Source organism: Cynara cardunculus, assembly GCF_001531365.2.
Source record: "Cynara cardunculus var. scolymus isolate 2C chromosome LG 8, CcrdV1, whole genome shotgun sequence".
NCBI classification, from domain to species: Eukaryota; Viridiplantae; Streptophyta; class Magnoliopsida; order Asterales; family Asteraceae; genus Cynara; species Cynara cardunculus.
The window spans coordinates 23,985,330-24,013,248 of record NC_037535.1 but is presented as its reverse complement, the minus strand read 5'-3'; the positions used below and the strand labels follow the sequence as shown (position 1 = coordinate 24,013,248).

The window sequence follows — 27,919 nt, the reverse complement described above, 5'->3', positions numbered from 1 at the left end:
TTGTTGCAACTTCAAATTCTTAAATGTTGACTAAAAATTTCTATATGCATGATCGAATACGTCCTTGACTCCTTGTTGAATTGTTAGAGCACTTTACATAATCCTTGATTAATTTCTTGGGAAAGTGATGACAAAGTGTCCTTTGTCTCAATGGTATCAGTGGACTCTACAAGCCTTATGTTGTGAGTTCAAGTCACTTTAAAGACATCCATGTCAGTTTCTTGACCGTTAATAACGGGAAACTGATGTATTCTCTTAGATTTAAAGAACACATATAAAACGAAATGAGCACCCTGGAAGGTTGTGTTTATGAAATCTAGTTAACGAGAGTTATATTTGTTGTCCCTTTCATTGCTTTTACATATCTCCTTAAGTTTATTATTATTCTTACGTCATATGCCAACACAGCCACAATTCTTCCACCATAAAGGGTCTGACACATAATCTTGTCCCGTAAGCATAATATATCTTTTTTGAATAATATTCTTTTATATACATTACTAGACTAAACATAATTAAATAATATATCTTTTTTGAATTAATAATAGTAGAGTTGGTATCATGATACTAACATTTCCCAAACCGCAGCTAGTTTTCATGCTCAGGAGTTGATAATGCATTGATGAAAGTTCATTGAAGACAATCTTTAGAACTTTACAACAGAACAACTCTTAATTCCTTATTTTTTATTGTTGTTGCTTGAGTGATCCATCATTCCGTTTACTTGTTTATGAATACCTTTTGTAAATAAATTTAACCTTGGCGTCTTGAAGACAGTAGCTGATTTAAAATTTCTCTTGCATTATCAGGATGGCATCAAAATATCACGATTGTAGCTATCAGCCTGAGAATAGCTTATGGACAACCAAGTACCAGCCTGAAAGGGCAGTTGAGGTCCAGTATCTTATATCTGAACTTCCTTGTACAAATGCAACAAGTGATTAGTTTATTGATTGGCATAACGTTATACCTTTGCCTCATGTTCATTTTGACCTTTTAAAAAAGCATGTTTCTTAAAATAACCTTATTGACATTTTTTTTCCAATATGACCTATTAGGGTTTATACATATTCTCCACTTCACAATTTATATTTCTCTCTAATTAGTGAATACTCAATTTTCTTTGTTCTCTCTAGTCTCTCCTCTCTCTTAGCCCACAAAAACATTAATTTTCTCTCTCTGATGGATTATTCCAAAGTTCAATGATTAAAGTAGTTAACAAAGGTAGAATAGGAAGTTCACATGTCAATGATTATTTGAAAGAGAAATAGACATAAAGTGAGCATGAGAAATAGTCGGTAGATCGGGGTGCTCAAAAACCCGACCCAATGTGAAATAGCCCAACCCGAAACAACCTTATGTCTAATCAAGTTGTAAAATCTTCAAATTGTATGTATTGGGTTGGAATTGGGTTACGATCATCTGAACCCAACCCAACCTGATGAACTCCATATTCTTTTATTTCTTGGATTTAATATGATTGCTAAGTCCCTATTAATATGTACATTAGAAAATTACACCATCACATACCCTCTTCATATACATATATTTTCAATCTCTTATCCATCTCTAATAACTCCTTCGGATATATGTTTAGTAAATGTGAAGGTATGTATGCAAATTAAGAAAAGTAGTTGAATGTGATATACTTAAGATTTAAGAAGTACGGATAAGATGTACCAAATGATTGATGATGGAAAAGGAATTATGGGTAGACAAAACAACATATTCTAGGTTAGGAGAACATTTTGATGTACCAATGTATCAACCCGACTAACCCGTACAGTTTGGTTGAGATTTTGCAAACCGCAAACATTGGGTTGGGTTGTTCAAATGCCTCCAACCCGATCAACCCAACCCATGAGCACCCGTATTTGTAGACATTTAATACAAGGTGTTTCTCTCCTGTGATTGTTATATGACCTCCTTTTCTTATGTGATCTGCAGATATGTGGAAACTATGAATCTGTGAAGTTTCTTAATGAGTGGCTACGTTTATGGCATGAGAAAGGTTCAAGAACCAATAAATGTTCTACTGATACTGATAAGTGGATCATGCAAGATGTTGACCTTAACTATTGTCCAAGTGACAGTGCTTCTCAGTATACCGATGAAGAAAGTACACTAAAGAATGTTCTTTTAGTTACAGGCCCAGTTGGGGTATGAATCTTCTTTCTTTCACTCTAATTGGTTATCTGAACATGAGTTGCTATATTAGCTCTGTGATATTTCCCCACTTTGAGACATGAGGGTATATATGGTATTCATTTATGTCCATGCCAAAAGATCTTTCAATATTTATCCATGGTTCAAAGAGTTTTTTTTTTGTTGCAGAGTGGAAAATCTGCAGCCATTTATGCCTGTGCCAAAGAGCAAGGATTTCAAGTTATTGAGGTAAGTTAATATCTGATTATCTCTTGTCCTGTTTGACTTGTAAGATTGGGAAGGATTTGGAATTCAATTCCATTCCATTCTTATGTTTGGTTTGATGGATTGCTTGGATTTGAAACCCCAGGATTTCATTGAAATCCCACAAAACAGGGGATTTAAAAATCCAATGGGGTTTGTTGGTATTTCATGGGATTTTGTAGGATTTGTGTGTAATAATGTTTTAAAGTATGTTTAAAACATTTGTTTTGTAATAATCAATTAATGAAAAGGTAATTTAGTAATTTTTATAATTATTTATAATTTGTTTTTATAAATTATGTATAAATAATGGAATTCAGTTTCATTTCAAATCCTACAAACCAAACACACCAAAGATTCCAAATCCTTCCAAATCCAAATCCCTCAAAACCATTCCATCAAACCAAACGCCCCCTTAGGGAATTGATTTTCTAATATAGTAGTTAATGATCAAGCATTCATGTTCTGTATCTGTATGAAGACAGATCTGATCACTTGTGAGGTGGTCCAACTCTAACCATATGAGTCTGACAGGAAACTGTACGGTTGTCAGTCTACTATCCGTTTGATTTGGCTTTCATCTATTCATTGTTGTGATATATAATGAGGCCATTGATTTTATGTTTATGCTTCAATTGAAGTGTATGGGTGAGGTTTTTGGAAGTTCATACGAATTGACATTTGAACATATTTGAACTGGTTGCCTTTCTAGGTCAATACATCAGATTGGAGAAATGGCGCACTTGTCAAGCAAAAATTTGGGGAAGCTGTAGAATCACATTGGCTTCAATGGTTCGTCAAAACTTTCTTTGCAAGCTTCCTTCCTAACCATATCATAACACGCATGCTTAACGAATCATTTCGGAACCTAAAAGTTGATGCCTCAAAACAAAAACCCACTTGCAGGTTTGTTGTGGCTTGAATTTTTTAGGATAGTGTAAGATCCCACCATATTGGTTGGGGGAGGGAAACTAAGGTTGTTTTACAAGCGACTGGAACCAGACGCGTTTTAAAACCTTGAGTTTAGGTGTGGACATTTTAGATAATATCCGCTTATCTAATACGGTTGGCCTGGGATGTTACAAATGGTATCAGAGCTAAGATCTAGGAACTAGACTGGTGTGCCAGCGAGGACGCTGACCCCCAAGGGGGTGGATTGTAAGATCCCACATTGGTTGGGGAGGGGAACTAAGGTTGCCTTAGAAAGGACTGGATACCTACTTTATGAGATGCGTTTTAAAGGTGTGAGTCTAGGCGTGGACAATCTCTGGTATGGTTCTGGGATGTTACAGAGAGCCTTTTGGTATCTTGTTGGGCATCAGTTAAATATATCGAGCCTAAAAGTATATTTATGTGGTTCTCGTACTCGTATTAATATATCCATCTTTGTTGACTGAATTTGAGATAGCCTTTTTGCGTATATATCCTACAAGTTTGTATATATATCGCCTAGTAATTATTTTGGTTTGCTTTCATCATGAATGGTTGCATTTAGAAATTTCTCATATAACCTAAGATAAATTTACATACTCATGAGTTAATACATTCTAGAGTGATGACAGCCCATGTGCTAGTTTTATACATTCTAGAGTGACCCACATTAAGGCATCTGAATGTTAATAATATTAGGCATTCTTTTTCTCCTGTTATTGGTTAATCACACTTTGTGTTTGGATCTTGGTATATTTTTCCAGTTCTATGCCCAATATTGAAAACCCAGATAACAAAGATCAATTGAAGTCATCCAAAGCTGTCCAAAGGTCTACCAATGATGTTATTGAATTGATACCCTTATCAGATGAGGAGGATTCAGTAAATGTTGGCGGGACAGTTGTGAAATCAATCGACAAGGAAAACAAAGTTTCTTGTTCTCAAAATGGAACCAAAACCTTAATTCTTTTTGAGGATGTCGATGCAACTCTATATGAAGACCGTGGTTTCATTGCTACTATACAACAGCTTGCAGAGACGGCAAAGCGGCCAATGATATTAACTAGCAACAGTAAGAGGCTTATCTATCAATATATTTATGCTTCTTGAGGGAGGTTATGGGGACCCCCCCCAAAAAAATGAAAAACTGAGGAACACCCTAGTAACTATTTATCTGGATGGTTTGCACATGTGCATACAAGTACTTGAAGTTGTTTCTTGGTTTTTATGCACGTGTGCATGTTATCCACATGTGAATACGGGACAAATTGCTTACAAATTACTTGTATGCACATGTGTATACCATCCAGATGAATGGTTACAAGGGTGTTCCCTCGGTTTTTTATTTTTTTGCGGGTTTCCCCTTGAACTTGACCCTATGCTTCTTATCAACATAGTTGCAGATGCTAATCGCCTTTATCTTGATTTTGTTTAATAGGTGATGATCCTGATTTACCAACTAACTTAGATAGATTAGAGGTTAGCTTTAGAATACCGTCATCAGAGGAGCTTCTCAGCCTTGCATCTTTGGTATATAGTCGTGATGGACATTTATTTATCTCAAATTCTTTTATATTACCATTGTGAGTTTTATTTAATATGTAGTTACTTTGTTAGGTTTGCGCTGCCGAAAAAGCAGAAATTGAGCCTTGTTTGGTCGAGCGATTTATTGACCATTGCCAAAGTGATATTCGTAAAACCATTACGTTTCTCCAGTTTTGGTGCCAAGGTCAAAATCAGAGAAAAGGTTAGTCTACAACATCATGTACCTTTGTGCATTATATAGGATACTTGTTGTTTTTCTTTTTAAGTACTCCCTCCATCCCAAAATAAGGGCCTGTTTGTTAGTAGCTAACGAGCTTAATAGGACTCGCAACTTATTTGGTCAACTATACAGGATTGTTTGCTTGGTAATGGCTTTATGATATAGAAAAGGCCTTATTCAATAAGCTACTAAGGGGAGCTTTATGTAGAAAACCAAGTTTTTTTCTCAATTAAAAAACGGGCTTCCATCTATGAAAAAACCTCACCAAGCAAAAACTTTCTCAATCTATACAGACAGATTTATCCATACAAAGCTTAATGGAAAACCAACCAAACTGCACCCAAGTGTCCACAACAAAAAAGCACGCCGTTTAAGAAATGTGTAATTATTACATTTTTTAATTAACTGAATGACATTTTCAACTTAATGATAGAGGCAAACATCCTCTCTCTCTCTCCACCACACCAACTCTTAAATAAGGGTAGAACTAGAAATTAAAAAAACTATAACCACCTATTTTTGAAAGTGGACACCTAGGGGCGGACCCAATGTATAAGATACGGTGGCATAGGCTACCGCTCGTTCCTCCGTCGTAAGATAAAAAAGAATTAAGGTCGTGAAAGGTGCCACCATATTATAATGTTGGGTGCCACCGTATATACTTTGAAACTACAACAATAATACAAGTTTGTCTTGACAGAGTTGGTTTTAACGCCTTTTCTCCCATCCCAGGTGTGGGTTGACTGGGTTCGAATCCGGTTTCAATCATTTTCTTAATTTTTTGCTGTTAATTTTAGGTTCATTATGTTTCTGAAAAAAAAATCGATAAAAGATTCGAACACAGGACATCACATACGAAAAGGAAGGAACTAACCCGTCATGCCAATGATGGTATTTTGAAAAATACCCATAGTTTCATTTTTTATAGTCAAATGGTGCCACCACTCAAAAAAATTCATATGTCCACCTCTGTGGACGCTTATTTTGGGACAAACTTAAATAGAAATGTTAACATCTATTTTGGGACAGAGGGAGTAACATAGCAGGGTAAATGGACATTATGTTCAGAATATTTCTGAAAATCACGATCTTGTGATCATCTAGATAGCGAAGTGCGGAATATATATGGTCCGCTGCTGTTCGATATTGATGCCGGGCATCAAGTTCTACCACAATTGATCCCATGTGGTTACACTTCCAAGCTGTCGGAAATGATCGAGAAGGAGATCATGAAATCAACTTTTTTGGTAGCAAAAGATGCTAGCTCGATGGAGACGATTGACGAAGAAGAGGAAAACAATAACGATTCAATGATCGAAATCGAAAGAAAACACAGTATCGAGGCCAAAAAGGATGAGATGCTACGCAGGCACTGCTCCGATCAAGACGGAAATGATTTTGCAGCTCGGTGCACCACCATTAACGAGCTTCCTAGTTGCTCAAGCTCCCCAGTTGCATTCATGCGAAGAACTCTTCAGAAGAAATATGATCCAATAATGAATACGGATTCAGAAGAGTGCTTGAATGACGGATTACTGAATGTAATCGAGGATGTAAACGAAGAAGTGCTTGTTGATACAAAAAGGCTGAGGAGAAAATATAACTCAGTGTTATCTTCGGATTCAGAAGAAGAGCGGTTTGATGAAGGTTTACGTGTTAAAAATGTGGAGGTAAATGAAGATGAGAAGTTCTTCCAGATGGAAAACGAGCAGCCTCTTTCTGAAGCGGAGAAATTGGAGGAAACTTGTCATCCATCCGAAATACCATATTATTCCAAGATTAACGATATATGCAAGTCTGGAGATGTATCATGTGTTCCTGAATCTTCTTATGTTCCCGAAACAGAAATCGAGAATGGAATGATGATGTGCTCTACAATGTGTTCCAGTGGGCGTGTCGATGGTGGAATAGAAGAGGGACCCACAAGCGCTGATTGCTTACCAAGAATTGTACCGGTGGAGTTCAGTAACCTTTGTTATTATCGTGAAGAAGATAAAACAGATTCGGGTTTAGATACAGTACCGGTTCATGGAGAAGAAATCGGAGATTCTCACATTGAACCCGTGGATAATCTTCCGAGAGAATATCAAATGATGGATGAATGTAGCCGAATAGACTTCAATAAGAAAGCGGAGTCCATTCATAGGCAAAAGCCTGTGGCTTCGATGGACCTTGTACAAGAAACTTGGAGAAAACTTCGGAATTGCGAGAATGAATTACGACAATATGTCTCCGTTGAGGAAAAGGACACTTTGGAGGCTTTAGGGATTTCTTATGGAATGACTAATCTAATCTCGGAAGCTGATTTATTACTCGCCGATTGCCAGTCGTTAACATGTGTAAGTATATATTTTGCATTTTTGAAATGACAACTTCACCCTTGTACTGTTATTTGTTAAATTGCTTACTAGAGGGAGGTTTATTTAGGAACCTTAAATATCTTGGGAACCTAGGAACCACCCTTTTTGTGAGTATTAATGATGAATAAACGAGATAAGAAATATTCACGATGAATGTCGTGACTACGTGGTTCTTGCGCTCCTAAAATATTTAAGGTTCCCAAGGGCCTGTTTGTTAGTAGCTTAACAAGTTTAACGGGATTCGTAACTTATTCGGTCAGCTATACATGATCGCTTGATAGTGACTTAATGATATAGAAAATGGCTTATTCAGTAAGCTTTTAGGAGGGAGCTTTATGCAGAAAGCCAAAAAAAATTCAAACATGTCCTTCCCAATTAAAAAGCAGGCTCTTTTCATCTATGAAAAAAATCTTTCCCAAACAAAAACCTTCTCAATCTATACAGAGAGATTAATCCACATATATAGCTTTATCCATACAAGACTTAATGAAAAACCAACCAAACAGCCCCTAAATGAACCTCCCCCTTGCTGACTATATGCCATCTGCATGAGATTTACGGAGTTTATTTGGTTTGGCTTATGCCATATCTGATGGTTGAGTTTTTCTCTTTACAGGATTATGTAAAACCGTCAATGGTTTTAACTGAGGAATCACATTCGTTCAGATGGCATGATGACCAACTGCAAATGGCGTCGACAATCGCTCAGCATGGATTTTGCTTATACGCAAAAAGAAGTGTTGCTGCAGGATCAAGTGCTGGAATGGATTTGGCCTCGGAGATGCTGGCAGCATCAACTAGTGCTATTTCTTTGGGAAAACTGATCAACAACCGAAACAACACAACCGTTAAGAGTAATGGAAAGAAAACGTTGCAAAATGGAGTCTCCTTGAAAAGGTATTACTCCCTCTGTCCCAAAATGAGCGCCCATTTTCAAAAGTATATACCAACTTTCTGATTCTATCCTTAATTATGAGATGGAGAAATCAATTATTATCTCCAATATCAAGGGTAAAGTTATCATTTACTTGATTAAATAGTGCGATAATTACACATTATTAAACTATCAAAATATGTATATGTCAGTTGGTATATTCATCAATGTATATGTACTATATATGTATTGGTGCATATACTTGCTAAAATTCACATGGTCAGGTTCCGGGAAAACCGCAGGAAAATGAAAAATTAAGGAACACCCTGGTAACCATTGATTTGGACGGTATTCACCTATGCATACAAGTAATTTGTAAGCAATTTGTCCGGTATGCACATATGCTTTAACATGAACATGTGCATAAAACAACTTCAGTTATTTGTATGCATGTGTATATATCGTCTAAGATGAATTGTTAGCAGGGTGCTATTTTTTTTCTTTTTTTGGGGGTTTTCCCCTGAACCTCCCTCATATAGTGTGTATTGAGGGTTGGTTTTAAGGGAAAACCACAAAAAATGGAAAACTGAGGTAACCCCTTAATAACCATTTATTTGTCCGGTATGCACATGTGCAAAATAGTGATTTGTCCAGTATGCACACTGCGCATAGAAACCAAGTAACATTTTGAATTACTTTTTATACAGATGTGTATACCGGACAAATGAAGGATTGGTAGGGTGTTTATTGGTTTTCCAATTTTGTGTGGTTTTCCTCTGAACCCAAGTCTCAATACATATATTGGTTCTCACAAGTTCTTAAAAATTTATGGTTAAACCTTCCTCCTATTCCGTTGTTTGACTTGTTTTCCGGACGTGCTGCTGCTGATCAAACCAACCTTTTTCCGAATATGCAGCATGCTAGAGTCGCCACTCTGCAATACCGTTCACTCCATTGTTCCTTTACGATCACAATTATCATTGAAAGGTTACATATTCCATGAATACCTTTCGTCACTGGCCCAGATTTCTAGATCAGAATCTTCCCGTTTATCAGAAGCTGTTAACAAATCAACCCAAAGACGGTATAAAAAAACCTGCTATCTTAACAATATATTTTATTTGATCGTTCGGCATTTTCATGTGATATTTTTTTTTGCAGAAAGAGAGTTGCTCGAAACTACTTGAGTAACGGTGCACTAGCGTTATCGAGTGAAGATATCTCATTGCTCGATCGATTTAGCTGCTATCGAACACCGTCATCACAATCGAAAACCGAAAGTTGAGGCCTTAGTGAGAATTTATGTGGCTAATGTAGTTGATGCAAGGGTAGAAAGGTAAATGAATAAAAGATGGCTGCTATATGGTTAAAGACTGTTGCGATTCAGCCGATTAAAAAAAGTGCTGATGGATAGATCGCGAGGATAGAAGGTAAAGTTCTCATCTTGATTTAATTTCACATTGTTAATTTGTAATTTAGATGTAACTACTAAAATATGCAACTTTAATGCCATATTTGGTTCTTGATGGAACTTTCCTCAATATAATGGAACCTAAAATTGATTAGGAACTGAGAAATTGTACAGAACGTGATACATGGCATATTCATCAGGAATATGAATGTGTTATTCATTATGAATATGTGATTCATGATGAATTATTCTTCGTGAATGAGTGATTCATATTAAATAACACTTCCATATTCATCATGAATGTGCTATTCATGATGAATTATCATCTTGAAGGACGTGTGTTGTCGGCGGTTTTGGGTTCCTAATCAATGTTGGGTTCTTGATAGAACTTCCCTCTCTCTATGTATACATATACAAACACATGGAGGTTAGAGATGGCCAAAAATTGGTCCTGGTGTAACCAGTCCTGGTCTCGACCAAAAACTTAAGGCCTGGTTAAGGTACTTTTTAACCGGTTATGAGAACCAGTCTAGGCCGGGTCAAAACCAGTCCTTTGTATTTTTTTTTTTAAATTCAATTTTTACATTATTATTTATGAATTTTTAAAAAAAAATACAAAAGAGTTATTCTAATACACTTGAAAATATGTAATTAGTTCAATTAAACACACTTGACTTATATATAGTGAACGTTTGTGATCTGGTATCCTTATTTATACACCATATGACATATGTATAGGGTAAATGGGACAAAAAAAGGTCAAAATGAGAAGAAGAAAAAAAAGAGTCATATGACTGTTGGGTATTGTTTATAAAACAATAATATTTTTGAAAAATTGAGTCGCTCTCGGGCTGGGCCCATAACTGGTCCAAGGTCGGGTTAGGCCTTTTTTGATGAAAACTGTAATTTGTCCTGGACCGCCGGTCTCAGTTACTCCTGAGCTGGGCCGATTCTAAATCGGTCCCTATTATCTGTCGATCCCAAGTCGGGCCCATTTGATCATCTCTAATGGAGGTGTTCATTTGGACCGAACCTATTGGATCAGATAAAGACTAAAGACCGAACCATGATGCAATTAAGTAGGAGTAGCAATCAATTATTGGTCCAAATATTTTGAAGTCGGTTTTGCCACCTCTATGTTATACTGTAACAATATCTTGATGTCTTTCTATGTTAACCCTTTTTATATTACAAGTATATACACTTTTGACCCCCAAAATATTATACACTTGAATTCCGTCTTTATTATTAAAGTTTATCCACTATTAATTGATCATAGTTTTATATGAATCATATAGACCAAAAGTGTATTTTTTATTTATTTTACTAAAGGGCCTTTGATCTAGCGGTATCGTAGTCTGTTTTAAGGATTGGTGACTTACCCATTCAGTGATGGCACTGGACGTTCCCCAAACGGTATTGTTGGGTTGGGCATTTGTCATCTCTTCATCTGTAAATAATTCTCGATGTCAAATACCTTCCAGCCTAGTGGTAAAGGCTTGAGCATGGCATAGTCATGAATCCGAGTTCGAGCCCTGGGAGGGGAGTGTTGGCGACATTTAAGTGGGGCTATGTTTAGCCTCCAAATTTGCCGGGGATTAGTCGGGCTTTGGCCTGGACACCCTTACAAAAAAAAAAAATAATAATAATTCTCGATGTGAAAACATAGAGATAAAGGAATCTAACCTCATAAAAGATGAAGAGGATGTATAAGTTTATGTGTTGTATTTATCGTATATAAATTTATAAAAATGGAAATTTTGTGTCTAGATATTTGAAACAATTGACATATAACTACACTAGAAAAATTGTACATAAAAATTAATATAATTGAACTACCCAAACTTAACGTCAACCCGTGAACGCGAAAACCTGCCATGTTTGACTTGGTCAAGATAGTGACTTTTTGTTTGCAAACTAGTTTCACTTTAACCCCTTAACTATTTACATTATTACACCTACCACCTTCTATAGTTTTTATTTTTTATTTCAAGTACAAAGTGTGAAAAAAAATGCATTTACACAAACATACAAATTATAGAGAATATTCATGTTAGAAAAACTTTGAGGCTTAACAATAGGGGGATGTAAACAAGTAGAATAAACTACAAATTTAGTCTATGTGGTTTGTTAAAAATAACATTTTTCGTCTCTGTAGTTTTGAAATTACAAAATGGTCATCGTGATTTGTAAAAAAGTCCGGATTTAATCACTCTCTCTAACGGTCGTTAGAGGGTTCTGTTGGATTAGGGTCATTTTCATTCTTTTATCGACTTTTTGTTCTTTCTCCTATCAAAATCAGTTTTATGATTTTGATTGTTGTAGTTTTGATTGGATAAAAGACAAAAAAATCGATAAGGGAATGAAAATGCTCTTCATTTAACGGATTTTTTTAATGGCCATCAAATGAAGAGACCAAACCTGAATCGTGTGATGGTTAGCTTATAATTTTGAAAATGCAGAAATGAAGAGTGTTATTTTTGATAAACCACGAGGACCAAATTTGTATTTTACTCAAACAAGTAAAAAAAGCGGTTTGGAAGTGTATAACTTTGATAGTTAAGGGGTGAAATGTGGAAATAATGTAAAATAAAGGGAGCAAAATTGGAATTTATATTAATTGGTCTCGTGGTTTGTTACCGGTCAAAGCAGTTGGACTGCTAAACCACTAACGCTACATCGCCACCACTAACTTCACCTGGCTGTCAAAAGCTACTTACACCACTAATTTATTAAAAATCATTTTTAAATTATTTTAAATATTTTTTTTTATAAATTTAATTATTTCGTAACAATCAAGTTTCTGATATTAAGGGAGGGGCCGTTTACGTAACGCTTACCCGTATAAATGCTAACAAGCAAAAATTAACATTATCACTTAATTATCTGGTAAAATTTTAGTTCACGAAAACGGTATCCTACGCAACAATTTACCCAATAAACACTAACCGTGGTAAGAGTTGTCACTCCTCACTTATCGGGTAAGACTCTCGGTCCTTGTCATCGCTCTTACCGGTAAGATTTTTGGTTCTTGTCATATGTATCCAATAAGGTAATATGACTTGGTAAGTGTTTACTCGGATAAGCGTTTAGTAAACGGCTCCGGAGTGTTTGGTAGGATCGAGAGGAAACCAAAAAAACAAGAAGAAGAAATCAAACCATTTATATGTGTTTTTTTAATCATGGGTATCTGAACCAGATTATGCATATTCGGTAATCTTATAAGCAAATCATGATTAGTCTGAAAATCGCAGGTAAATCTTCAGGTGGCGAAAGTAAATTACCAGGCGGGTTCCGTGTGGGACCAGTTGGTAGCAGCGGGAATTTTTCTTGTAGCTCAACTTATGCCTCTATTCATCTGCCTATTCTTTCTAGCCGAGCCTCTCGGTCTGTCGTTATACCCCGAACGTATTACAATTTTCTATTTTGATGGCAACGATACCCTTCTATAAAAGCTTTACAAGAAAGCTATGAAACGACTTTGTTACATTTTGCTCTTATTCAGACTGTAAACTACAGTTCACTTGAATCAGTTAAAGCGTGCTCGTGAATATTTTATAATAAAAAATTTGAATTAAAGAAATTACAGAAAAAACGATAACTTTTAAATAATTAATTTGATACTAAATATATATGTGTGTGTATTTCAAAATTTTATAATATCTTCAAATTTATGTTTTATTCAAAAATAAAAATAATGTCGCTTTCTTAAAACCACATAACATTATATTGTAACATAAATAAATAAATAATAAAATAAAACATTAAAATTGAGATATATCTCAGCATCCTTTTGGTTTAAATTAAAAAAACAATGGTTAAATGTAGCTGACTTTGTCATTTTCCCCTTGACCTATGATGCTTTCCAAATTCCACTTAAACAACGTCAGATGATTAATTGTTATGAATTAGTCAAAATTAACAAGAAAGCGAAAGGATCCTTAAAAGGTGAGGAATAGTTGGCGACGACTTTCATAATTCCACTTATTACTATAATATTTTCATTAAAAATTTGAGCAGTTGAAAAACAAGAGTTGATATTTTTATATATTATTCATAATAAGCATCGGTTAATTCTGTGTTAGCAGTTGTGCTAAAAAAGTCTATCTTTGTCATGTTGATGTGACGAGTGATGTGGTATTTAATTCAGTATTGTTTGCTGAAACATTAACTGAATACCATATCACTCGTCACATCAACATTATAACCGGTTAATGCTTCAACCTATTATTCGGGTATTTAAATATTTAAAACTTTACATCTTAGGTACTAAAATAAAAGTTTTGAAAGTACGTTATCTAAAATAAGAATTAAATTAAAGTACGTTACTTTTTCATGTAATTTGCCACTTGTAAAAATTTGTAAATGGTAAAACTAATTTATGTTTTTTTACCTTTAGAACTTCTAATCGGTTACTGTTGGTTTTTTAGTTAAAAGAATGTATTTAACCAATTTCTAAAATGTCGATTGCTTATTTATTAAAAAAATATATAATTAACGATTCATTATATTCTTAAAAATTAATAATATTCTTAAAAATTAACTAATTGAAGGGTTTGTTAGAATCTCATCTAACGAGAGTAGGGCTTCTTAAGGGCCGTTTACCTAAATACTTACTCGGTAAGTGTTTAACGGTAAAATTCAACTCTATTGCTTACTTTAACGGATGAATTTTAGTTAACCAAAACGACATCATATGTAACAACTTACCGGTAAGCGCTAACCGTAGTAAGAGTCGTCGTCATCACTTACCAGGTAAGACTCTCGGTCCTTGCCTTCGCTCTTACCAGGTAAGATTCTTGGTCCTTTTTATATTCATCCGGTAAAGGAATGTGACTTGGTAAGCGTTTACCCGAGTAAGCATTTGGTAAACGGTCCCTTAGTCAAAATAGGATTATCGTAAGATATAGAAAGATAAATAAAATTCTAAATTTTGTAGATTTTAATTATATATGATGAGAAGATAATATATTTTTTTTATTTGCTTAATTTCACGAAAATAAGAATTCCATCTTTTATCTATCTGATAGAGGCTTCTTAATCAGTAATCAGGTGATTTCCAAAATAAAGAATCTGTTCAAAATGAATGTAACTTTTTTTTGAAGATTTTTAGTTCTGAAAATTGGAGAATCTGTTGAAGATGCTTTAAATACACTCCTACATGTTAATGTCTTTCTCACAAGACATCAACATCGGGAGTAAAATTTTAATATACAATTTAACTTGAATTTGATTTATAGAGGTGAGTCATTATGCAGTCCTTTACATTTGTACAACCAATACAACTCATTATCAATCGTCCATTTAATTTGATGAATATGTAATTTCATAAAAGTTTTGATTGTTTTTTGATACAAAGTATTGATCATAATTAATGTACTCTAGTCATCTTTCATAAATATTCAAATCATAATAAATGAACTCTCATTATTTCCATAAATATCTCAATTGATTAGGTTGCATTGGTTGTATAAATGAACATGGTTGCATTTGAAATATACCCTTGATTTATATATGGGTGCATATAACAAAATGCACAAATGGGTTATAATGAATTTGTTGGAAGTACTCTCTCTTGTCCCAAAGTAAATGTCCACAATAAAAAAGACATACAATTTTAAATTAACAAAGAGACAATTTTACCCTTATTTATAAATAAATAATTTTTTTTCCATCTTATAAATTAAGGTTAGAATGGAAAAGTAGACCTTAGAGGTCATTTTACCAAATATTTGCTGAGTAAGTGGTTAGTGGGCAAGAGTCATCGCTCTCACTTACTTTTGAACCGGTGTGCGCTTATCATGACAAACGTGTGGTAAACGCTCCTTATTTTTAAAAAATAATATTTATTTTAGAACAAATTAAAATAGTAATACATACATCTATTTTATTTTGGGACGTATGAAGAAAATAGCAAGAGTTAAGAGCATCTTTAACAGATTCTCCAAAATATAGAACTAAAAAGTCAAAATCTTCAAAAACAATTACCATCATCTCCAACAGATCATCTCCAACAGATTCTTTGTTTTAAAGATTACAAAATTAGGTGAAACATTGTGTGAGAAAAAAAGTTAAGATGAGAAGCATAAAAAGAGATCTGAACTTTTGATCACTTTTAATCTCATGTCCATTCATGAATTGCGCTTTAGAAGGGAGTGCACCTTACTAGTGTTGAAATTCAATTAAGATTGATCTAAAGGTGTAGATTTCTCCTTACGCTTCTCACAACAGATCATCTCCAACAGATTCTTTGTTTTAAAGATTACAAAATTAGGTGAAACATTGTGTGAGAAAAAAAAAATAAGATGAGAAGCATAAGAAGAAATCTGAACTCTTGATCACTTTTAATTTCATGTTCATTCATGAATTGCACTTTAGAAGGGAGTGCACCTTATTAGTGTTGAAATTCGATTAAGATTGATCTAAAGGTGTAGATTTCTCCTTAGGCTTCTCACGATAACTTTCATTTTTCATCGAAATCCAGCCCTACAAAATTAATTATATAATTAAAATATTTAATACAACTCATGAAATCTATTTATGTCTCCTAAATATTTAAATTAAATCTCATTAATAAATAAATAATTATTTTTTCTTATAAATAATTATTTTTTAAGAAATTTTTAGATGCCAGAAATAGTAAGTCTGTCAACTTTGATCAACTGACAGACGCGTCAAGTTAACAGTCTCCCCTACAACTCTCATTTTTCTCAATTGATTTTGCCACACCATTCTCTTCCCCCTTTCCTCCTCATCTCTCTCTCTCAACCGATGTCGCTACGAAGATCATTCTTATCTCGACGAATCAACAGTCGATCCAAATCGCTCAAGGAATTCATAGCCATAGATAATGCACAATTCAAATCGCATGAAATTTCCGGTGGTGATGATGTTGTTGTTAATGGAAACGAAGACGTCTTCACTGAACCGGACGGCAACAGGAATGGAGGAGATTCGTGGTCTAATATGTTACCGGAGCTCATAGGCGAGATAATCAAGCGAGTGGAAGCGAGCGAGGACCGATGGCCGTTTCGGCAAAGCGTCGTCGCTTGTGGATGTGTGTGTAAAAAGTGGAGGGAGGTTGTCAAAGAGATAGTTAAACCTCCGGTTCACGGTGGGAATATTACTTTCCCTTCTTGCCTTAAACAGGTCCGATTTGATGTGATTTTATTGTGTTTTGGAATTATATTGGCTCTTTATTTCTGTAATTGAGTAGATGATGACCGTTTGTGTATTTCCGTTCGTTTTATCATGCTTTCATTGTTGTTCGCACCTAGGATTTTGGTTGTGCTAAAGTTTTAGATGCGTCACAGCTAATTAAGTAGTTGGAGTCAATTCTTATGAAGTCAAATTTCTTCAAATCGTATTGCTCACGGACACATGTGTGTTTGTATGTTGGCGGGACCTGGAAATCTATGGCCCGTTTGCTTGATTTTAGTTTCCGCATATTGGTACTGATAAATATTTCCATTGGAATAATCAAGTTTAGAAGGTTCTACAGAAAACTGTGAGCCTCAAGGGATGAGGTTTTGCAAGAATTATCTAGTAACTTCTAAATGATTAATAATTTATGATACTGATGAGAAGACGACTAAATTTTACGTCTCAAATGGCAATTCTTTTTATCTTATATGTTTTACCTTGACGCCCTAGATCAGGAGTCTGGGAGAATTTGAAAAGCGTATACTGATACATGTGCTTTGTATGTTCTTATGTTATAGTCGATATTCATCAGCAGTCTAGATGAATGTTCAAGCCTGTGGTCTTGTTATTCCTGATTGCCTAACAAGTTTTTTTGGTTATGATGCAGCCTGGTCCACGGGATACTCCACTTCAATGCCTTATAAAGCGAAACAAGAAAAACTCGATGTTTTACCTTTATCTTGCTGCTAGCTCATGTAAGTACAAATCATGCTTAAATCTCTTTGTGGTTGATGTGTACAATCTAGAGGCACAAGAAGGTGAGACAATGGTGTACACTTTGGTACTAGAGTCAAGTAATCACATGAGATACATAGGATTAGAACTCAAAGGTAGTTTGCTTGTATCATGCTTTTGGTTCCATATGTGTGACAATACATCCCAGAATGCCACATAGAACGTTTTTCCTGGTATGCTTGTGTTGTGAAATGAAAGGGAACAACTATAATGCCCACTTCATACAAACCGACAAATCTTAAGATGGTATCCGCTTGTCAACTTAGAGATTTATTGTTGTCCACATCTTAGGAAGAGAGGGAATCTCAACAAGATTTCATCGAATAGCTAATATCTGGTTATGGTAAAAACGCAAAATAAGATGATCCTGTAGAAGAGAGTTGGGAAAACTGAATGTCAGGAAAAGTGGCCTTTAATAGATATATTTTTGACAAATTTTGATAAGGGCACATAGCTATTGATTAAGACCATATTGCCAAAGAACGAGGATCTTAATCACTGAAACCAGGACAATAGCCATCTTCATAGTCTCTATATATGCACATATGAGAATATGTGTGTGTGTGTGTGTGTGTGATACAAGTATTCATACATTTGTGTTTGTGTTTGTATTTGTGTTTGTGTTTGTGTTTGTGTTTGTGTTTGTGTTCGTGTATATGTATATGTGCGTAGACAGAGAGAGGAGGGAGACCTTTTCAGGGGACTGCGATTTTGTATTATCCTTCTAACAGCATGTTCTCTCTCGTCATTTCCCTTTGGTCATAAACTCAACTTTGATGTCAACATTACAGGAATAACATCGAGTTCCACTCCTAGTGTTTTGAAATACATGGAAGGACGGAATGAATAGGTAGAGAAGCATACTTAGTGACTAAAAGATACGTGGAGAATATTGAGTTAGCATGCCTGGCCTTACGTTTTTGCCTCAATTCATTAATCTCCTTTGCTAGTTTCCTGTTGAAACCAACACTTTTACCACAAAATACTTATTTATATGGGTGTTCATTACGCTTCTTTTGAAATTGATTTTTGGTTTTTGTAGGGGATACGCTTTGGTTTTCTCCATGTGCTCCCTTGCTACTTTGCTTTTAGAATAAAACATTTGAATTTGTTCTCTCTTATATATGAATGCTAACTTGACATGAGACAGACCACTTAAATGAGAAGATTTTGGTGTATTTTTCCACTTGATATGGGAAATTGGGGGAAATTGGCTTTCTTATTAGCGTACTAAATAATAACATTGAAGTTGCTAAATGACAATAAAAAGTCGTGTCATAGATTGCCAGGTGGTATTCAAGCCCTTTTTTTCTTTCATGGACACAAATATACAAGTCTATACATTGCGTTTCCTTGTTTGACCCTGCATGTCTGTGCATTAAAGTTCCAAGTTCGGAAATATGTTATTCACTTTATGAACTATTGAACCCTACAATAAATCTATATTTACCGGATGACCAAGAAAACATGCCATTATATACAGTCAGAGGTATGCCACTCGTTTTGTCCATCACAGGAAGTATGCAAGGTTTGTTAATTGAAGTTGCATGCCAATGGCGAGTGACATTGTGATAAGATGTGCCTGTTACTCTGAAAAATCAATGGTGGTGATAATTTTAGCAATTTTCAACTTTACCATGATTGAAGTGTTCATATTTGGATTCTATTTTTGGCAGCATTTATAGAGAAGGGAAAGTTTCTCTTGGCGGCACGCAGATATAGACATGGTGCTCATACAGAATACACAATCTCTCTTGATCCGGAAGATTTATCTCAAGGAAGCAATGCTTACGTTGGTAAATTGAGGTAAGGCATTTGTTGGTGAGAGACATTCATCATGTTGTGGCTCGTTTTTTAATTGCTAGTAATTATACCTAGTGTAGTATAACTCTCTTTGGAGGATGTGTTATTTGCGTTGGAAACGTGGTTTACTACTATAGTTTTTCATTTGCATGCAACGGTAAATCGATAATGGAATATCTCATTTGTGTCAGCCACTTAACTTATGATTCAGCATTTTAACGTTAACTTCTGATTCATCTCATATGGGCTCTAGTTACAACCCCTCCCCTCAACACGGAGAAAAACAACAATCACAAGTAATAAGTGCCCTATCAGGAAAAGAAAACATCTGGTTTGCAACCAATCCTTGTATAATCAGGCTACAAAATGGGTCAGGTCAGGTCTGCCACTTTCCAGAAATCGAGTGGAACCAAGTAAAATTGCAAATCCCTGCTCTCTGATTTGGATGTGAGGATCTCCCCTCGTCTGGCTCTCTGAAGGGGGTGTCTCCATTCACCATTGTCGTGTTGGACTTGAATGAAATAATTGGGATTTGTTTGTTGATTAGTATTGTAAGCTCTCATTCTTGTCACAGTTTGTGTAATTGAGATTATTTGCTTTCACTTTTAGAGAAACAACCTCTATATGCCATGAATGTAAGCAAATAAAAATTGAGCTCGATGTCTTGCTAAGCTGATAGATATATGATACCACATGTCTCCATCTTTAATGTTCAAACCTTTTTACCAAGTTGAGGCATGACCACATGAACCAATAGAGAAAAATATTTTGTATCTCTGTATCGTATCCCATCAGAACTCCGCTGATGAGTGTGTTTGGGCAAGAGTAGTACTGGGATGAGGAATTCGGAAGTCTGTGTCCCATCCCGTTTAATTACATGGAAACAACCAATCTACTTATTGAGATAGATATCATTCCTCAGACCCTACTTTTGAGTGAGATTTACTGGTTTGGTTTATTTTAACTATAAATGGAGAGATGGTGAGATCATGTGAGAATAGGAGTTAGGGTGAGAAGGGATATGTACCCTTGATCCCTTTTAATCTCACCCCCACCCCCATGAACTTATCACGGGAATTGATCCGGTGCATCTTGGTGCATCGCATTAGTGTTGATTTTCATTTAGGATTGATCAAATGGTGGAGATTCCTTCTTACCCTTCTCATCATAACTTCCATTCTCACCGAAACTCAACCCTTCATTGAAAAAGGTTCATTTATCGTGCCAGAAATTTGATTATGTTCTTTGTTATCTCTCTCTTTTTCTGTTTGGTGCTTGTTTTTCTTGTTATGATCCGACTCTTGACTTTTGCTTCTAACATGAAATCTACAGCTCGGATTTTCTTGGCACCAAGTTTACAATTTACGACAGCCAGCCTCCACACAATGGGGCAAAGCACTCAAGCAGCAGGGCTGGACGACGTTTTACAAGCAAGCAAATAAGCCCCCAAGTTCCTGCAGGCAATTTCGAGATCGGAGAAGTGTCGTACAAGTTCAACCTCTTGAAATCTAGAGGTCCAAGAAGAATGGTATCTTCTTTAAAATGCACATCGTCAAACGAACACCCTGAACCTCAACCCGAACCCAAATTATCAAAATCAAAATCCGTTGCTACTACAGCTGTTGCTGGTCAGACTCTATTAAGAAACAAAGCCCCAAGGTGGCATGATCAGTTGCAATGCTGGTGTTTGAATTTTCACGGACGTGTGACCGTAGCATCGGTGAAGAATTTTCAGTTGGTGGCGACAATGGACCCGAGTCAGCCAGGCGGGAGAGGTGACGGTGAGACCGTACTGCTTCAATTTGGAAAAGTTGGTGACGACGTGTTCACGATGGATTACAGACAGCCGTTGTCGGCTTTTCATGCTTTTGCGATTTGTCTCACGAGTTTTGGAACAAAACTTGCGTGCGAGTAGATGTCATATGTGATGATCGTAAAACGGTACTTGTGCATTTGTGTCTGTAGAAAATTGTTTGCCATATTCTCCAAATTGTGTTCTACTTTGTAGGATAGTTTGTGTGATGTATATAGACATGAAGGCTGATTTTACTGGGACTATTTTGTTGTTGGTTTGAAAGTTCCTTTGCTCTCTTTTTTATAGCTTGTTCAGATATAACGAATTAGGAGCTGTTTGGTTGTTATCCATTAAGTTATGCATATATAAAGCAGTATGTGTAGATTAATCTATTTGTACAAATTGAGAAGATTTTAAACAATCATATATAGCTGATCAAATAAATTGCGAGTCTTATTAAAGATGAATGTAACTTTCTATTTTGAAAACAAATTGATCGATACATTTCTAATATCAGTAATTCAAACCACACATGTGGAATGAAATATTCTACGCAAGATTCTAGATAATTGCGAGATGTAACATGACAATAACATCAACCAATCAAAAATGATGTTTGGTTCGGACAGATGATTGAAAATGGAAATGAATTATTATTCATCCAGTTTAACTTGAAATGAAAATTTGGAATTATAGGTAAATGAGTCCATTATATTATATAAAACCAAACAATTTCTTTTATTTTTATTGTCATTGATTACTACTTAATTCCTCTAATCAAACACTCCCCAAATTCTTATAAGAACCAATTTTTTATACTTTTGTTTGTCACATCATTTCCAACTTACAAATTAAGAACCTACATAAAACTTTAAAAATGGAAGGTCTTATAAGAATCCATTTTGTGAGTTTAATGTATTTTTTCAATACCGATAATAATTATTAAGTCGGTATATAAAAAACTAATATTTTTGTAACTTCACATCAAAATTTAATGATAAAAAATCGAGGGTGTATAAAAACTTGAAGAAAGTGGTTTTAACCTTGCATTAAAGATGCGGATCCAGCCTATAAGCATGGGGAAAGTCCCCGGTCAAAAACCAAACGCCTTTGATGACTAGCTTAAATTTTCTATTTTTACCCTGTTTTATATGGTTTCCCTCCAGTCTCATATGCTTCCCTCCCAAAGTCCCATCCAACATGCCCCCTACCCCCATTAATTTTCTAGATCCACCACTGCTCTAAGCCTTACGAGATGGTGATATCATTTTCTAAGACCGCAAATACATATTTTATATGCACACATGTCAAGAGTGTTAAAACACTGTGTAGAACAGTTTAAATTTATACCAAACCATAATAAATAGAACCATGAAAAAGGAGTACCAAATCCTTATACCAATTGACATCATAATCGCATACAGGAGTAAGGATTCAAGCATCTTTTCAAGTCTTTCCATTCAATGAGATCATGCAATCAGCCATACATAATAACCTCCATGTCAAATATAAAATACAAAAAGAACACAAAACGAAAAAGAATCACGCTTTGCGCTACAACGAAGCTTATTGCCACAGGTCAACTCAGCACCAACGCCATGCCATAACGCGTTACTTAGAACATTGGTTTTACAACGTACATATCGAATCTACTTTTTATCACATGGGCATCCAAACATGGACCGTGACTCGTGAGAAAAAGGTAACACTCATCGGATGGTCCAAATAACATCCACACGTAACTAAATGAACGGAACGGCAAACATGCATATATTTAAGGAAGTCACATATCTTATGCACAATCCAAAGTACAAAGATAACCACATAGAGGTCAAAGCATTTTTATGATAAACACATCACAGCCTTTTGAGACTTCTTAAGCATAAAATCCCACAGTGATAAAAGTGGTCAAACCAGATGAACAAAAGATCTTCGCGTCTCTCTGTTTTTGGTTAAAAAGGCCAACTCTTAATGTTCGGTTGTTCTATTTCTTACCCCGAAGTTTCACACCGAGTGCCCTTTCCAGTTTGGTGATTATCTGTTGATTTGGTATAGCCTTCCCAGATTCATACTCCTGTATAATCTGGGGCTTCTCGTTAATCAGCTGCACAATCACAATATAACATCAGAACCGACCCACAAAATCCCACTTGAAAGTTGGGTCTAGGAGGGGGACGAAGGTTCGTGTGAGAATATGACTTAAAGGTAAGAAGGGATCTAGACCCTGATCACTTTTAATCTCACCCCCACTCCATGAATTGGGTTTATCAACGGAATTGATCTAGTACATCTCGGTGCACCGCATTAGTGTTGATCTTCAATTATGCTTGATTGATTGATCCAAGGGTGGAGATCCCTTCTCACCGGAACCCAACCCCTAGGAAGGGTGAGATTTACGTGGACCTCGCCTCTTACCCCAAAGAGTAGAACGGTTGTTTCCGTGAAAAAGACATCAGGATCTGAAAACAATAAGCATAAATCTAGGGAATTGACTGAAATAGCCAATCTCATCAGCCAAATTCACCTTTTAGCCAACTTTCAGAGCCTCCCAAAATAGCCTGTTTTTACAAGCATTTGTGTAAAGACTGATTTCTGGAAAAAGAAAAGTCGTCCTTGCGCATATGCGTAAAGATTCTTTAAGCAAAAATTTGAATCCTTACGCAAAAATCTGAATCTTCACGCAAAAAGATCTTTGTTCTTTTTTTAAATCTGAAAATCGAGTTTACACACCGGCTAAAATGAGAATTCAATTGAAAAAGTGGCTAAAAAGTGAAAAGTTGGTTGGGGAGATTGGCTATTTTGGTCAATTTCCCATAAATCTATCGAGCACTACAGAAACAGAGAAGCAAACCTGAGCAAGTTGAGCCTGTGTAAGCTTCTTATCAGTACGACCCTGCATGATAGCTTTCTTCAACTCACTTGGGACCTTTTCATCTGTTTACAGAATTTGATCAAAAACGGTTTCAGTCAAGGGTAAGACACACAATTCATTAGAGAAAAGAAAATAGAGCTCGCCAAACAATTGATGTACAAGACTGAAGACGAGGGAGGTTCAAGAGAAAACACAACAAAAATAAGAGCGGAGCCCCGATCAACTGTTAGATGTAAATGGTAAATGGCTCAGATTCCAATGTAACCGCCCCTACAATCATGGTTTTAGTTTTGGCAAAATATAACAGCACCCATTATTCACATGCATTGGATTAAAATAGATGGATGGTTCAGAAGGGTTATCTTGTTTTCTTTTATTAGTGTTCTCTCTTTGGACCCATCCTCAGAACAAACAGGTCCTCAAAGCTAATACTTCAATTCATACCCCCCGGGCTCTGTTCCATACCCATGAAAAAGAAAGGAAAACAAGAGTTACCCAAGACCAAGTTCACACTAGCAGCACCCGCACCCAGAAAAATATGTTATACCATGGATGAAGGCCATAAAGTAATTACACGGTCTCACCCTTTCTCAAATTTCCATATTAAGTTAGTGTGGTGTTTGGTTGGAAAAAGTAATTGTGTAGTAGACTGGCGACAACACATCCAGTAAGTATAACCAGAACTTCTAAAACAAGAAGATTGAAAAAGAGCCGCATCAACAAAATAAGGCATTTTTTGCACAGATAAAATAAATGTGATTCCTAAGAGAAGATAAGAAAAATAAGGATAAAAAGGAACAAGGAAGGTATTAAGATGACTCACGGGAGAGATTTTCAGTCTCTTCATCAAGCTTTCTAGTGTTCAGTGAAGTACTGCTTGAGGCGGCCTTGTTTGAACCAGCAGTAGCTGCAAAAGAAGGAAAAAAAAGTCCAGATCACAAACATTCCATCAATTTATAACCAAACTGAAGGCCAGACTCCTGAAAGAGGTTCAATATACGCTAAAATATGTCAAAATGAAAAATTAAAAAGCCATACATACAAAAAGGGTTCTATGAATATGATACCTAAGTTGGTTCTTAATAAGAATCATAGCTAAAAAAGGCATTAGAACCAAGAACAAGATGTGCACCTCTTTCAAGATTTTGTTATGAATTAGATGTATCATGTATACTAATTCCTCAGAAAATCAACTGTGAAAGAAACAACTACCAAAAGCAATTGTTAGCAGGCCTCGTTAACTAATCCTTTTAGTCCTCATACCCAAAAAGTTTCCTGGGCTTTGAGATCCGTATAAATCATAGGGAAAAGGTTTGTGTACATCCTACATCCAGACTCTACTCCTGGGCGGGATTTTGGGCGGAATATACCAAGTACAGTACCAAAGGGCCTCTGATCTAGCAGTATCCGGACCTTTGGCCTCCCAGGAGGTCGGGTTCAAACCTCACCTTTGGTGAGGAAGGTGTGTGGGTTCTTTTGTTGCATTTTCCGTATATAAATATCATCTACTTCAACATATATATTAATATACGTACTGCATACATACCTCTTATATTACAATCTTTTGGAGAACCTCAAGATGGTTTGAGAAAACCAATATAAAACAAAATACCTAAATGGGGAACTCTCAAAACAATGAACACATAAATGAGGAAATCGCATGACTCATGTTGATACACACTTCAAAAATTAGAAATATGATAACAAACAGGCTTCCCGATTTCTCTAGCATCATCATTTACCATTTTATGCAAGACAAAGCAACTTCAGTTAATTTGCTTAAGAAGCAATTGATGATTCGTTACAAAATTTCAGAAGCCCGTAGCCCTAAAATTATTTTTCCAACAGTATTACTACACATAGACCATAGGGATGTACCTATGTGAGAGTTAAACCCTAAACTAAGTCGAAAGAGATGATACTGAGTTACATGAATAGAACATGTAATTTATCTAACAAACGAAGAAATCCGACTCCATAGGTACGAATCCATGAAGGAATATCAAATAAAACATCCATATTCACCTGTAAAACCAGTAAATGAACAAAAATACATCCAAAAAACCGAGTGAAAACCAAAACCCTACCTCCACACAACGACAAATAATAAACACGTACAAATTAAACATATAAACATACATAATCTTCATCTCCCCTAACCAAATGAAGCGATAAATTCATGGAACAAATTTGTAAAAACCGAATTCCTAAACGAATAGAAATGAAAAAAAAAAAAAAAACGAAGATACAACCGCAGACATGTACATATGAAGAAAAAGAGAAACAAATGAGAAACTAACCCTTTCGTACAGTCTCGATCTCGGCACCGGCACGACGGGCAGCGTTGACAGCTTTCTCGTCCTTCCGAGCGGCGGAGGTTGGAGCTTTCTTACGGATGACCACCGGCTCCCAATCTTGTGCAATCGGACCTCCTGACATGGTTGTTTCTCCGATTAGTCTACGAATAAAAATCAATCTGTTGGATGAGGACGAATATCTGATAGAAGAAAAACACCAGTTGGGTGTGAAGGGTTATATATAGCAGGGGAAAAGGGTATCATCTGGGTGTTTGGTTACGAGCTTTGTGTTATTCCCTTCGCGAATACGCAATACACCCCAAGTTTATCATCAAATTCTTCCGGATATCGTTTAATTTTGGGACTGTTTGTTAGCAGCTTAATAGGTTTAATGAGTTAATTATATATGACTGCTTAATGACATAAAAAATGACTTATTCGGAAAGCTTATAGGGAGGATGTTTATGTAGAAAGCCAAGTTTTTTTTCCAGAATTGTCATATCCGGTTAAAAAAACATGTTATTTCCATATATTAAAAAAAACTTACCTACAAAAACTTTCTCAATCTATAGAGATAATTTTATCTATACATGATTTAATAGAAAAAACAACCAAACAGGGTTGTTTATCATACGCTTACATTTTATTGAGGGGTCATTTACCTAATGCTTATCGGGAGGCAGTTACCTTCTGGCTGAGTGTGACAAAGAGATGGAATCTTACATGGTAAGAGGTAGAGCAAGGACCAAGAATCTTACTCGGTAAGTGAGAGAGATACTCTTATCCAGTAAGTGATTATCGGGTAAAAGACCTGCCCAACATTCCACTTTGATGGACAAGAAAGGTAGATTATAAGGTAAGTGGGGATGGTGGTCTTGCTAGTAAGCACTTTTCCGATAAAGCGTTTGGTATGTTGCCCTTGTGTGTCAGTTACTTTACTACATGAGTATGATAAAGACCAAAAATCTTACTTGGTAAAAGAATGAGAATCTTATTCGGAAGAAGAAAATGACCTGATCAACTTTAACAAGTAAAAAATGCTTACAAACAATTCATTTTAATGACCGATAATATTACCCTATAAAGTAGGTTAACATTATAGCATTTACAAGTAAACGCTTAGCTTCCGTTTACCAAACGTTTATCTGGGTAAGTGCTTACTGGTAAAATTCAACATCATCACTTACTTACGGGTAAGATTTTAATCCACTAAAATGGTATCAAATACAACAATATACCCGGGTAAGCGCTAACCATGATAAGAATCATCGCTCGCGTTTGGTAAACCACCCCTTATTGTTAAGTGTTTGTAAAGAACCCATTAGTTTTTAAAAGTTCATCTAGTTGATAAATTGCAAGGAAGTGATTTTGTAAATTAGAAGATTTTTATGATGAATTCAAAATATATTATATTGTTTATTTAAAAAGTATATATATATATATATATATATATATATATATATAT

General features: G+C 35.6%; 3 protein-coding genes across 4 annotated transcripts in view; 2 read left to right on the top strand and 1 right to left on the bottom strand.

Annotated features, from left to right (window-relative positions):
- The window catches only part of LOC112516395, a 17,314-nt gene extending 7,445 nt beyond the window's left edge, over window positions 1–9,869 (top strand). For both annotated transcript variants that reach the window (XM_025123410.1, XM_025123409.1), the window contains exons 8-18: window positions 810–894; window positions 1,948–2,160; window positions 2,335–2,394; window positions 3,122–3,201; window positions 4,104–4,411; window positions 4,778–4,869; window positions 4,957–5,086; window positions 6,209–7,443; window positions 8,081–8,361; window positions 9,255–9,422; window positions 9,500–9,869. In XM_025123410.1, the coding sequence (XP_024979178.1) occupies window positions 810–894; window positions 1,948–2,160; window positions 2,335–2,394; window positions 3,122–3,201; window positions 4,104–4,411; window positions 4,778–4,869; window positions 4,957–5,086; window positions 6,209–7,443; window positions 8,081–8,361; window positions 9,255–9,422; window positions 9,500–9,623 (2,776 nt within the window). In that variant the 3' untranslated portion in view covers window positions 9,624–9,869. The remainder of the gene's footprint in view (window positions 1–809; window positions 895–1,947; window positions 2,161–2,334; window positions 2,395–3,121; window positions 3,202–4,103; window positions 4,412–4,777; window positions 4,870–4,956; window positions 5,087–6,208; window positions 7,444–8,080; window positions 8,362–9,254; window positions 9,423–9,499) is intronic.
- A 6,599-nt stretch (window positions 9,870–16,468) lies between these two features.
- Window positions 16,469–21,667, top strand: LOC112517051 (tubby-like F-box protein 7). Its single transcript, XM_025124358.1, has 4 exons — window positions 16,469–16,898; window positions 17,560–17,647; window positions 19,364–19,493; window positions 20,823–21,667. Exons 1-4 carry the CDS (start codon window positions 16,521–16,523, stop codon window positions 21,403–21,405), a joined length of 1,179 nt encoding a protein of 392 aa, XP_024980126.1. The 5' UTR covers window positions 16,469–16,520; the 3' UTR covers window positions 21,406–21,667.
- Window positions 21,668–22,871: 1,204 nt separating this feature from the next.
- LOC112517230 (multiprotein-bridging factor 1b-like) lies at window positions 22,872–26,700 on the bottom strand. The gene is made up of 4 exons (XM_025124596.1): window positions 26,458–26,700; window positions 24,981–25,064; window positions 24,137–24,219; window positions 22,872–23,389 (listed from the first exon to the last, which is right to left on the bottom strand). Exons 1-4 carry the CDS (start codon window positions 26,594–26,596, stop codon window positions 23,270–23,272), a joined length of 426 nt encoding a protein of 141 aa, XP_024980364.1. The 5' UTR covers window positions 26,597–26,700; the 3' UTR covers window positions 22,872–23,269.
- Window positions 26,701–27,919: the final 1,219 nt, after the last annotated feature.